The following is a 13382-nucleotide window of genomic DNA, read 5'->3' as shown; positions in this document are numbered from 1 at the left end:
ATGGGTTACAATACGGGTCTGAGAGAAGTGTTTCGCCCCACTCATCAGATCTTCCACTGATTAGTTCTCCGCATTGGATGGGGCAACGAAAACACTCTTTGTTCATTTATTTGCTATGACATAATCTTTGTTCCAAAGATATATCACCACATTCTCTTCGCTAATAACAGCTCTCAAATCCTCTAAATACTTCTCAGAGCTGATCGGAAGGATGCAAGATGGCGCCGTCCCCAGAAAGATTGGCTATCGTATCCAGAAAAAGGGTGTGGTCTGGGGAAGAGGAGATCAGGCAGATATGATGTACTCCAACAAGAATCCATATTAGCAACACAGCTCACCTAGAAACAGAACCTCCCATAGAACGAACAGTAATAAAATAAAAAGAATGGTTATCGTTGTGAAACTCCGGCCTCGGCCCGAGAGCCGGGGCTGGGCTGGGCTAAGCCATTGATGGTTAGTGTGACGGGTGGTAACCACAACCTTAAATTTCACGGCAAGTCAGATATTTCTTTGATTTCCAAACATTGTCCGACAGCCAGCCCCGGTTGAAAGGATCTCTGGATCTCATCATTTCGCGTATTTATCATTCGATGCTATCCCCGCACTGGATCTCCGGAGAATTTTCCTAGACTGGCACAGGTGCCAATAAACCCTTTTGTGAAGGGAAGTCCGTATGCGCTTTTCAGCATGGGATACGGTGCAAGGTCGAGCACATTACGGGGTTGGATTAGGACGGGGACGTTATGCGCCGAGAAAAATCGACTGTCGAATGGCGGAAGCAACACCAATGAGTGGATCACGGATGTTCCACCGACACCCGCAATACTTGCGGAGAAACAACGCATAAACACGATCAGCTCATGTGCCTACATCTTATTGGTGGTATCGTTGTTTCGAACGTTTGGCCTGTCAGGCTTGCAGTGCATCACTTTATCAGAATATTGTCGCCCATGACCCCAACCTGCTGAACCTAGTGCACACTACTCCAAGGTTGCGCCTGCTGTCGGATAATTTGCAATATGCTGTCAAATTCTGGGCATATATATCCAAGGCAGGAGCCGGACCTGTCCTCTGCTTTCTGTCATTCTCCCATTGCGGATTTACTTCTCCAATCACACGTGTGAGATATATTGATATATTATTGTTCCCAGACCTGTCTTCTCCATGGGTATTTTCTCATCCATACACTGGAGCCTGGGGTTGGCGATTTCGGCCAGATGTCCTCTTGTAGGAGCTCGAACAGCTGATGTGTATGTGCCACTCACTTTAGACCAAACCATTGAACAGCTGGGTCTGCGGCCAGCTCTTGCACATATACGGGAGCTTGAATTAGCAATTCCTGCGCCAAGTCGACGCTGTGAGAAGGCGGGATGAAGCTAACTCTTTTTTTTAATGCCAACTTCATTTGACCTGTTCACACTCCTTCTTGAGTTGATTTTACGTAGCGGATATTAATACAGCACTCTTACTTATGCAGTGCGACATTCTTGCCACTGTGCTTCCACTTGAAGTACAATTCCCTGGCTCTGAAGACTACAATTCCACACGGGGAAGTTATTGGGCGCAACAGCAGTCCGATTTATCACCAAGCTGTTTTGTTGTTGTCAAACGATCCCATTTGGTGTCGACCTCGATTGCAGTCTCACGGAAGACAAAATGCCCGTTTAGTGTCCGCAGCGGAGGTCACTCGGATGTTCCTGGCGCATCTAATATCGAAAAAGGAATAACCATTGATCTTCGGTCTATTAGTGAAATAGATGTGTCTGATGATAAGCGGATCACCTACGTTGGCGCTGGGGCTAGATGGGATGAAGTGTATGCGAAACTCGATGAGATGGATCTTATGGTTGTGGGTGGACGGGTTTTTTCTCTGGGGGTTGGAGGACTGACGCTTGGGGGTAAGTTGGAGAATCCACACTGAGACAATATGCTATGATGTTGTCTGATTCTTTTGCAGGCGGTATATCATTTTTCTCCGGCAAGGAAGGACTTGCTTGCGATAATGTTGTCAACTATCAGGCTAGTTATTCTTGTTCTCTTCGTTTCATTAGTCACGAGATGCATGACACGCTAATATCTCTCCCGACAAACAGGTTGTCATGGCTGATGGGCGACTACGAGACGTCAATCAGACTTCGTACCCAGATCTATACCGCGCCTTGAGAGGTGGAGGGAACAATTTCGGTATCGTAACCCGCTTTGACCTAGACACCTATCCCCAGGGTGAAACGTGGAGCGCCATACGCGCTTACCCACTAGATGCCAAAGAACATCTAATAGAGGGATTGGCTTCATTTAACAAAAATGCAGCCGACGACCCGGATCTTGCCATAATAACCAGTTTTGCATATGCTGGAGGCCAGTGGATATGCGGCCATATAACAGGTTACGCCCGTCCCGTGCCTGATCCGGAGCTTTTTATATCCAGTTTTGGAAATCTCGCAAACATTCCTCCTATCCAGGATAACACTCGACTTATACGCCTCTCCAATCTCTCCAACGAAATGATTGCTGTTAACCCTCCCCCAGGATTACGCGATCGGTACGCCACGGCTAACTACAAAAACAGCGTCGAGCTGCAGAATAGAATTGTAGATATCGTTGTATCGGAGCTAGATCGGGTGAAGGGAGAAATCAGCAACCTAGAGGGATTTGTTTGTGCTGTTAATTTTCAAGCAATAACTCTACCGATGATTTCAAAATTCTCAAAACGGGGCGGGAACATACTTGGCATTAGCCCCGGTGACGGACCGCTGCTCCGTAGGTCTCTTTCCTCTCCTATCTCTCCTCTTTTCACGCACAGTGCAAAGATTTCCTATATCCCCGTTCAAAAGAAATAGAAGGAAAAGCTGTATGCACAATCTTGCTAGCTAACACTGGCTACCTCTGTATAACTGCAGTTATCTTGGTCAACTTCGCCTGGGCTAGTGCCAGTGATGACGATATCATTATATCAGCTAGTGAATCGATTTTATCCCAGTCCAATGGCGCCGCGGCCGAACTGGGTTTGCTGAACGATTTCGTATACATGAACTATGCAGGATCCCATCAAGTCGCCTTTCGTTGGATATGGCAAGAAGAATTTGCAGCAGCTACGGAAATTACAGGCAAAATATGATCCGAATCTGGTGTTTGAAAAGTTGCAACCTGGTTGGTTTAAGCTAAGTTAAAATAACTGAATGATTCGGTCCAATTTTTTCAGACTAGAGGTTAGTTGAACAAATGTTGTTCTGAGATTAATAAATAGTGAAGGGAGATAAGTCTTATCACCCCGAATATAGTCTTCTGGACAAATAATGGTCAGTTTTTGCAATTTCTATTTATATTCAAAAAGACATTTCTATAGACAGAATTTCTAAAATCTAAATATGACCCTTTACTAACAGATTAGGAAAGACATTAACTGCTACCAACCACATTAAGCTTCATGTATCACACAAAATTCTTCGTCCACTCAATTACTCGTCTTCCTTGTCACCCGGAATCGACTGGGGGCTCCCATCCCCAACCCTCCGTCTCGGTTCATAGATGGCCCTCACGACGCTCTGGTAGTACCAGACAACATCCGCATCATCACCAGTACCATCGACCGAACAATTCTCATCCATAATCTCAAATCCACCCCTCTCAAACCGCCGGCGCACATAATCAGACATCCCCACAAATCTAACCTCAACCGCATTCCCCGCATATTTCTTCAACTCATCGAAAAGGTTCCGCATCCACGCGACGGCAGTCGCATCTGTGTGGTTAACCTTAGTAAAATCAAACACCACAAGCTGGATGGGAGGAAGCGTGGAAATATCGAAAATACTCTCCCTCCTTCGTAGTCTGGAAATTCGTTTCTCGGCTACTACGGACCAGCCGCGGTTTGGTTCGGAGCCGATCGTGGTACTGCACGAGGGGGCGTGGAAGGTTTGAATCACGTCGAGTATGTGGGATTTTATGGCGTAGGCGTTGGGGAAGTAGAAGGAGTCGGTGAACCGGAAAATCCGGACATTTGGGGGTATGAAAGTGGGTAATTTAACAACCTCTGGCTGGGGTTTGTCTTCTCCCTGCATCGTATCATATCCCACGGTCGAGATGGGGGCGAATACCTGACGGCCAATGCAGTAGGCAACATTGAAGGCGACGGAGGTAACGAGGCCGATTTCTGTCGTTGCAAAGAGAGATACCCAGAAGGCTATCATGCAAGAAATAAAGTCGGCTAGAGAGGTTTTCCAGTACTTGTAGAAAGTACTTGGAGGAGCAATAAGAGGCGCAACGGCGGTGATGATGTTGGCTGCCAGTGTGGCTTTCGGTATCCAATAGAGCACCCGTACGAGCTTGTAAATGGATAGCAAAAGAAAACAGGTGGTGACAAGGCCTGAGAGAGGGGATTTCACATTACAGGAAGAGTTGACGGCGGTACGAGACATGGCTCCTCCAACACCCATGGCACTGAAGAAGCTGTTTATGAAGTTTGTAACTCCGAGGTAAAAGAGCTCCTGACTCTGGTCGGCGACATAGTTGTTTTGAACAGCAAAGGTGCGAGCTATAGCTGTGTGTTCTACGGCAGTGGCCGCAAATAAAGTAACAGTCCGCCCGGCGACTTTGGCGATGAGATTGACATCCGGAATCCTAGGTCGCTCCAGCCCGTTTGCATGGACTTCAGAAACAGCAAAAAGGAAATTATCCGGGTCTCCGCGATTCCTGTTCACGGCGTAACTCACGCCGGTATAGAGAACCAGACATAATAATGCCCGCATGGTGGACAGAAACCAGATAATCTTACTTTTGTCACCCCATCTCTTCCCTGACTCTTGAAGAACGACAAGGAAAACGATTCCCGTAAGGCCGACAGCGCATGTAAAACCATTCGCTTTCGGCAAGTTGCGGAAAATACCATGAATCCGTTGTGCAGTGCTCCCGCCAACGCTAGGTTCACCGAGAAGAGAGCTTATTTGATTAAGAATTATGGTCATAGCCACGGCAGAAGCGAACCCAGTCAAGATAGGGAGAGAGATGAATTCGAGGAGGAAGCCCAGCTGTAGAAGTCCAATGCACATGCTGTACACACCCATCATCATCGCCATTGCCGATGCAATTTGCGAAGGCGTATAATCCCCTTGCAGAGCGACGACTGCCTCCGCAGTCACGAGGCCGATGAGGGATGTTGGTCCCGTGGATACATCTGTGGAAGGAAATATCAGCAATGAGCTACGAAGATTTTATTTCGTCAAGAAATAAAACATAACAGCGCAAAATTACGGGACAAAAAAAAACCACCAGTAATGATCAACCTTTAGTTGTTCCCATAAACACATATAGAGCGCCCGGAAGCCAGCTTGACATCAGCCCATATTGAATTGGAATCGCGCCTATTTTCGCATACGATAGAGCTTGCGGGATCAGCAGGAGTCCGACTGTCAAGCCGGCAATTACATCGTTCACCAGCCATCGATAGTAATACCGGGGGAGCCAATCTATAATAGGCAGCTTCTCCCGGATATACTGGGCTGCCGCTAAGGGGAGAGCTCTATATCCCTGAACGACCAGGTGGGTGGCCCGGTTCCAGTTCACGTCGTTTCGGATATCGTCCTTGATTCTTTCCCACAGTTTCATGATGGGGAGCGCGGGGAGTTGTCGTGCCTGTTGTTTAGAAAGAGAAGTTCTCCATGATCTCTTGGATTTCAATGAAAATGTGTTTCTATCTATAAATTTTAGTTTGTATCGGATGTATGGAAAGGTTAACTTCAGTGATGTGCAAGAAGCTTTAAACTCTAGGGACGTCAAGCTAATAACATGCTTACTGGATTGGGAAATAAAATTACCGAATGGAGCTTAGCGCATATACAGCTTCATCAAACTTACTGCACGTGGCTGTTGCTCGAGCCGTGAGGCGTAGAAAGATCTATTCATATCAGAAAACACGTAGCTCAACATCTCCAGCTGAATGGGAATGAGACAGGATGTAGATAACTCGCCGTGTCCCATCTTACGTAAGGCAGTTCGAAGATGAATCGTAAACTCAAAGAAATACCTCTGAAAGGCTAAGATTTTACCTGAGAATCAATGAAAATCGGACAATATAATTCACGAGTAATTAAAACTCAAAATATCTTCAACTTTCTAATCAACGTTAACTTGTGTGAAATGTCATCAATTCATGATGATGAAGATGGTTATTATTATCATCATTATTATTCAATCATGAATGTGTAGAGTTAGTGACTATATCAATTATTGATCTGAGTGATTAGAATTTACTATTAATAACAATGATAATCATATTTAGCAGTAACATAAATTATAACATAATTTATAGCTAGTTAATTTTTACCTTAGAAATAGTGACTATTATATCAGATATAATATAACAAAAGATAGGTATAAATAAAATAAGAGAAATATTATATATTATAAAAAATATTATTTTAAAATTAAAGAATTAAAAACATTATTAAATTTTTAAAAAATAATATATATATATATATATATAATTTAAAAATTAGTCATTTATAAAATTATTTAATAATTTAATAATAATAATAAATTTAATAATATAATATATTTTTGTTTAATTTTTATTTATTTTTACTATTTATTTTTTTTATATAATATAAATTATTATAGTTAACTAAAATAAATTAATATAAAAATATTATAATTTTTAAAATTTTATTAAAGCTTTCTATAGATATTTTTAACTTTTATGTATAATTAATTTTTCAAAATATAATAAAATTGAATTTTATATGAAAATAATAGTAACTTATAAGGGGTTGGTATCACCGTCAGGTCATCTTCATGGCGTTTCCAAATGTAGGCGACATGCTCCATCGACTCAGCACTGGGCCAAAACAGGGATACTACCCCCGCTCTCCCCTCGTGCCGCGCGTTTTGCTTCGAATATCGCGGCTTCACGTGGCATCCCAGCCAGAGATAGTCTGAATGGGATGCTCCCATCAATACGGGCTCGGAACCCAATGTCGACTTGTTGCTGAGAAGTATTACGGACAGGGCCGAATGTATAGGTCGTCTCAAAGGCATTTGCGATGCAGAGGGGCCTGGGGTTGAGAGTCTGTACAAGGCTTGCTAACCCCCTGAGGAGAGTAACCATAAAATCCGCAAGTAGAGTCTCGGTTGGGGTTCGGCGAGGTGGTTCCCCATCTGTTGGTTCTGTAACTGAAGCTGCAGCAGGTGGACGCTTACGAGCAGGACAACGGGCTAATGGCTGATCTTCGACGTCTGTCATCAGCTCCTCTAAGATAATGCCCTGGCGGGTTGGAGTTGTAGGATCTACAACTGTTGAGGGCCTCGTAGCGTCATAGAATCTGGCCCTTTCGGGAGCCCCGCTCAATAGACGTTCATAGATTGGGGCTTGAATCGATCTATCCAGAAGTTGGTTGTACAAATTAACCAGCATCGAGAAGGGGCCTAGCCCATCTGCAAGCGTGCCGAAGTATTCAGGAGGGGTGCGCTTGCGGAGTTCCTTTGGGGTGCATATAATGCGATACAAGGTCTTCAGCTTATCAAGTCCAAGCATGTTTCCGCTTATAAGTCTTGTTGCATCATCGGAATGGTCTTCATTGGAGAAATACTCTAGATTGGCAATATACGTGGAGGCATCTTTGGCCCTTTTCTTTTCGGGCCAAATGCATCGGATGGTAAGTAAAGCTTCTTTTCGAACAGTCGATGCAGAGAAGCTCCCTGTTTAGCACTCTCGACATTAGAAGCCCGTTCTCAGATCCAAGATTGGTCAGGAGGCAGCTACCTTCCATACACATTTGCTCGAGGGTGCGCTGTTGAAGGCCATACTTTTGTATCGCTTCGTGCCATTCCTTTTTGTTGGATGGGATTTTGTCCAGGTCTAGAGGGAGCTGCCATGTCCGCGCTAAAGTTCTATGATAAGTTTAACCTTGAAGTTAAGTTGAGGTGGAGAGAGCATGGGCCAACCACAAGGCAGCAGAGATACGTAAGGCGACGGAGCCGACAAAGATAAATATCAAGAAGAAGAAGAAGAAGAAGAAGAAGAAGAGAAAAAGGCGGCCTGGGGTGTATTTCACTTTTTCCCATGGTGGTAAGCCACGTGATGGGCGACAGTCCGCACGCGTTAAAGAATTCAATATCATCATCATCGACGTCAACAGACATCTACTACCCACCAGACTAACAGAGCAGCAGACATTCCATTAATAGCACGCTATGCAATCAGAAATACAGCCATTCAATTGCCCGGAGGACGTTGGCTGGCTCATGTTGGACCTCTTTCGTCTGTACATCACTTAACTCGTCAGACTCGTTCCCCTTTGCGTGGCTGAAAAAGACGAAAGACCTGAAGGTGCATTGTAGGGACAGCACCAGAGAGAAGGTGACTTTTCCACAACAACCCCAGAGCTCCTACAAGCCATCCACAAATGCGAGAGAGATACTGCACCGGAGAAAGGTCAGGGCTTCCCAAGCGACTGGGGTTTCTCTGGCTTCATGAAGACCGCTACCCACCAGCTTCTAGATGAGGTTCCTTTCACGAAGGTTGAAGAGCATGTATAATTATATCTTTGATGCTTCTTTATTCTTTTTTTTCCTTACTTCCTCTTGACGGTTTATTAGGTTTCATGGCCCGCTTTTCCGCAGGCTGGGCATCGGCATCATAATCGATTCCCACCTTCGCATTAAGGGGGAACAGATCTTCCATCTTCGTCATAACCACTGGAGCTGCATGATTAGGGATCGCTCAAGCACGTTCGACACCAAACCGCAAGAAAATCATAGAGATTATCTTCTGAAAAGTGAACTACTGGCAGTCACCTCGATCTTTTCCCGTCAGATGAATGAGATGGTGTGGCTTCCTGAAAAGGGCCTGTATATGCCCAAGCCCATATACAAGGAAGGTTTCTTGGCGGTATGTTCACCTCCTCTCGTCTTTGCACCTCCTTCCCATTATTCGTATCCATGGGATTGTGCGAATGCTTATAGTGCGCGCCAAGGCCACGATCGTGACATTCATTTACGGGAAAGTACGCATAGTCCAAGCGACCTGCAACCCATCGGAAACGAACCCAACGCTCACCTCGATGCTGAGGGCTATACACAACCTCGGCAAGGACAATTATGACAAGGAGGTAGCCTTTGATATTCTGAAACGGATTTTCTGTCCTTCCGAGCCCGCCGGGGAGCTCGCTATGAGAGGAAAGCGATAGCGGATTTAGTTAGGAGCAGGCGTGAAATATGTGAGGTAATATTTCCGGGGCTTTGCTGGTTCAAGGCTGGGTGAATGCCTAGAGAGAGTTTGCGGCTATGAGCGTTGTGCGACGGATTTGAATTTTGGCGGAGTGTATAACAGCGGTAACCAAATGTCATAGCAGCTTGAAAGCATAATATTACCCCCCCCAAAAAAAAAAAAAAAAAAAAAAATGGAGAGGTATAATCTATCTATTAAACTGAAAAGTAACTCATTTAACTTAGCAGATCTGAGATCAAATAAGAGAAAGAAGAAGATTCAATTATGATTACAGCTAATTCGTTAGAGTAGACAAAAATTTCATCTCTTTTTATGACTAATTAATCATTGAAAATCTTTAAATATATTAACTCTAAATGTATAATTGAAACTCATATTCAATGTAAAAGATGTTAAAAGTGAGAACATTTTATAAAGGTATGTAAACATTCTATAGCTTGCAAGATATATGCAGAAAATCATAGTAGAGAGGATCATACTTGTTCTAACTACAAAGTTAAAATAAAGTCATATTCTCATATCACAATCAAGTATAAAAATTGCAAGGAAGTCACATATATTCAGTTTTAGTTTACTTCTTTTATCTCAAAGATAGAAAGAATAAAGCTTTGAGAAAATATTGAAAAGATAGACCAGCCTTCAATGAGAAAAAAAAAAAAGGCTAGATCTTCATCTAGAACTAAAAGAAGAAATTCTCAAGTATATATATAAGAGAGAGATCTCCAGGAAAAAGGTCTTCAGTGTTTACAGCTTCAACCTAGGCGCAGATAAACGGGTGTTTGATTGCCAACCAGACAAGTCATGTAAACAAATACTACGGTGATTTACGAAAAAGGGGCCTGGGGAGTGATATCTTCTTATATACTCCTTTCCGCTCGGCGGTTGCTATGCCGTTGCCAGGCAGTCTCTGTGGGGTGTTGTTTGTGGAGTAGTGGCTTGTGGGGTAGTTGCTATGCCGTTGCTAGGCAGTCTCTATGAGGTTCCCGTATCCATAGCCCCCGCCGTCACAATTGACTTTTATAAAAATTGCCTCTCGAGAATAAAGCTTAAATCCAAATAAGATTTATACTTAAAAGTATACAATTAGCAAAACATCAAATTTAGAGGTTAGATCATTCTCTGTGTATTTTCATTTGTTTACCAATACTTTCTTTGAAATGGTTGCTTTTCTCTATTTGTGATTTTGACTCTGATTGTTTCATTGATTGCTTACTCATTTGGAACTGTATTAGCTTGTCTTCTACTATGAACCCTTTAAAAACGCTGGAATTTCATATATTGCATGTTTTAAGTCATGTATATTGATTAGATTCACAAGATAGTTTTAAATCCTAGTTTAACTAGATAGATAGATGTCATAGTCTTTGACTGCATACATCTAAAATGAAGTGAATGTGAGCTGCAACAGAATCAAAAAATAATATTACTCCGTACAGTCCTGCACATTGGCAATTTTGATAAAGATAACTATACATGATGTGTAAACATACACTCAAAATCGTTTTTCAACCATATATGGGAGAGATATAATGAAATATATTTTAACTGAAATTTATTAGAGGGAGAAAGTACCACAAGCTACTTGGCTTGAGGGTTGTGAATAATTTTTGCAACCCGCTCTGCAACTGAAAAGAGGCAGGGCGCCAAAGACAACGACAGGAGGTAGGCCAGCACCGACACGACAGAGCTGGGGGAGGAGCCAACATGAGCCTTGAGGCTCGTGAAATATCTATATCTCGAGCTCAAAATGGCTCATCGACACATGCGACCATCGAAAGGGAAGGAAATGTAACACATTCCTGGTCCCAGCTAATGCAAAGCGGTTTTTGATGTCCCATTCATGTGAAGGAAAGGCAAGCAGCTCTATCCTTTTGTCAAAGGATAGTTGTCTCGGTTGAGATGTTCCGCAGCAGACAAGCAACGAGATAGATGAACCCCAGCGCGGATTGCAAATCATTGCCACCAGCAGTAAAATTCAACGCGAGCAGCGTTAACCTATCAATCTAGGATACATGAATCGAGCCCAGGAATGATAAACATTTCCTCGTGCACACGTTTTCCAAAAAGCTCTTTTAGTTGAAGGTGGCTTAAAGCAAAGACTGGCTGTCAATTTGTTGAGGACCTCATAGGAACATTTGACAGGCGATTGCAGAGAGATGGTTGTTAAGAGGGGAGTGAGGAGATATGATAGAGTGTTGCTGTCAATAAGGGGAGAGAGCAGTGATGCCACCACCGCCTTGAAGAACTCCGCATCCCTTCCATCGAGAACTCATGGGCTCCCACGCGATGGAAAACGTATTAATTCCCACCCAATCAGGTAGGGTTCCCGAAATTTGGACATTAATAACTAGTTACCCTCTAAGAGATTCGAAGGTAATATTATGCATGATCAACATCCAATACATGCACCCACCGCTGCTCTTAGAAGGTTTCAAACCCAGCAGACATTGCCCAGTTGCGTTCTCAGCTGCAGCAGTTTCCGTCCATCGTATGCGAAAACATCAAGGAACAATATAGCCGGAATCCAAAATGCCATTTCTCACAAGGAGACTGGAGGAGATTTTTAGCTAAAAAGAAAATGCTCCTTTTTATTTTTATTTATTTATTTATTTATTTAAATTATGCAGAGTGCGCATTAGATGATGTTGGCGGCCCAATGGGAATTGTGAGGAAATATGTTTAACAAATGTGTAGAGCGTGAAAGTTTCCGTGTCCTGGTTTTCAAAGGAAGGTTGGAACTCGAACCTGGAGAGTCCAAGTTAAACAAATGTACAGTTGGAATGGTATATAGGTCGTGAAAGATATTTCAACATACACCGTTTGGAAGAACGATGGAATATCCTCCAAATGTCCCCAATAAACTCAAATATGCGATATATATTTTACGATATGGAACGAGCTTCTTATTTCGAAGGGTCCGATTCCATGTGTGGGTTTTTCACTTTTTCCCGTAAGCGTGGGATCGCGCTGCATCCGTCGATGTGTTTCTGCACGTCCCTTGCAGAAGAATCACCATTTGAACATCGTGGAGAACATTAAAATGTATGAAAAGGGGTCAAGACTATTTTCCCACTCTGCAGATCGTTATGAAAACGATGTTTTTACAGCCTTGGGATCTTAATAAAATGCAGACGGAAAGAGAAAGACGTTGCGTCGAATATCAACCAAGCGAAATAAATGATTGCATCATAGACTCGGTTGTTTAATCATGTTGTCAAAAAAGAAAGAAAAGAAAAAGGGCCATAGGTGCTATAGTTTTTGAGTTTTATGTTTCCTTTTTTTTTTTTTTTTTTTTTGTTTTTTGTTTTGTTTTGACTTTCTGAGAATCAAAAAGAGGCGCGGGCCTAGTACACGCAGGTGTGAGTTGGCGTGGGATCTGTGATATTTTAAGAAAACCCATCAGCGGTTAACTCTCATGCAGTGAAAATCTAGTTCCTTGGTTCTTCTCTGGCAAGAATTTGGATGTCTAGACTGGACCCGCTTTCTCCGCAACAGCAATGGCATTCTTGTCAGCAGCCAAAGAGCCTCTGGATGTATTTCTCCGCATGCAGGGGCGAATTTCCCTGATTGTCAGGAGAGTTCAGAGCGAACCATGGCCGATTTGAACTTCGAAGGTGTTACAGTTTTGGGTTCCCGAACGGCTTCCAAGGTTTTCGCTCGATCCCGCGAATAAACTATTAACTATTTTCAAAACCTGTAATGAGAGAAAGCGTTGTGTAAACAGAGAAGCAATGGTGAAGGAGCTTTCAGATTTTTTCAAAACAAAAACAATGCTAATCCTAGCTGCAGCGTTCAAACAAGAATATAACTTATAATGATAGGGAGAAGCACACACATCCATTGAAAGCACAAGGAATGAATAAAATCGTTTACAATCATCCCTCGCTTTTTATCTGTTTCCTCAGGAGATATCTATATATATATATATATAGCTACGAAACTGACAGTCCGCATTCCGATTCCCTGACACGTGATCCACTCACCGCCCAAGTCTCCCTTTGGGCCAATTACGTGTTGAGCCTCACCCTGACGCTATTCCCTTTGAGTTCCTAGCGCATTTCCTCCTCCCGAACGCCTTAAACCACAATCCTCAACCTTCAACCTCAACCTCATCTCCTCGTTTTATCCTCTTCGTTTCAACCTCATTTCTTCGCCTTCT

General features: G+C 43.2%; 4 protein-coding genes across 4 annotated transcripts; 2 read left to right on the top strand and 2 right to left on the bottom strand.

The window, feature by feature from the left end:
• Positions 1-1164: 1164 nt before the first annotated feature.
• On the top strand, positions 1165-3118 carry PAAG_03591 (hypothetical protein; the record flags this gene model as incomplete). The annotated part of the gene is made up of 5 exons (XM_015845016.1): positions 1165-1357; positions 1461-1898; positions 1958-2007; positions 2094-2760; positions 2901-3118. 5 exons carry the CDS (start codon positions 1165-1167, stop codon positions 3116-3118), a joined length of 1566 nt encoding a protein of 521 aa, XP_015701990.1.
• Positions 3119-3458: 340 nt separating this feature from the next.
• On the bottom strand, positions 3459-5976 carry PAAG_03590 (sulfate transporter 4.1; the record flags this gene model as incomplete). The annotated part of the gene is made up of 3 exons (XM_002794999.1): positions 3459-5173; positions 5283-5631; positions 5854-5976. 3 exons carry the CDS (start codon positions 5974-5976, stop codon positions 3459-3461), a joined length of 2187 nt encoding a protein of 728 aa, XP_002795045.1.
• An 850-nt stretch (positions 5977-6826) lies between these two features.
• Positions 6827-7869, bottom strand: PAAG_03589 (hypothetical protein; the record flags this gene model as incomplete). The annotated part of the gene is made up of 2 exons (XM_015845015.1): positions 6827-7619; positions 7757-7869. The coding sequence occupies 2 exons, from the start codon at positions 7867-7869 to the stop codon at positions 6827-6829; spliced, it is 906 nt and encodes a 301-aa protein (XP_015701989.1).
• Positions 7870-8818: 949 nt separating this feature from the next.
• Positions 8819-9182, top strand: PAAG_03588 (hypothetical protein; the record flags this gene model as incomplete). The annotated part of the gene is made up of 2 exons (XM_015845014.1): positions 8819-8884; positions 8970-9182. 2 exons carry the CDS (start codon positions 8819-8821, stop codon positions 9180-9182), a joined length of 279 nt encoding a protein of 92 aa, XP_015701988.1.
• Between the last annotated feature and the right edge of the window lie 4200 nt (positions 9183-13382).

This window comes from Paracoccidioides lutzii (genome assembly GCF_000150705.2).
Source record: "Paracoccidioides lutzii Pb01 unplaced genomic scaffold supercont2.7, whole genome shotgun sequence".
NCBI lineage: Eukaryota > Fungi > Ascomycota > Eurotiomycetes > Onygenales > Ajellomycetaceae > Paracoccidioides > Paracoccidioides lutzii.
Note: the sequence above shows the minus strand (reverse complement) of the source record. Positions and strands in the feature narration are given on the sequence as shown.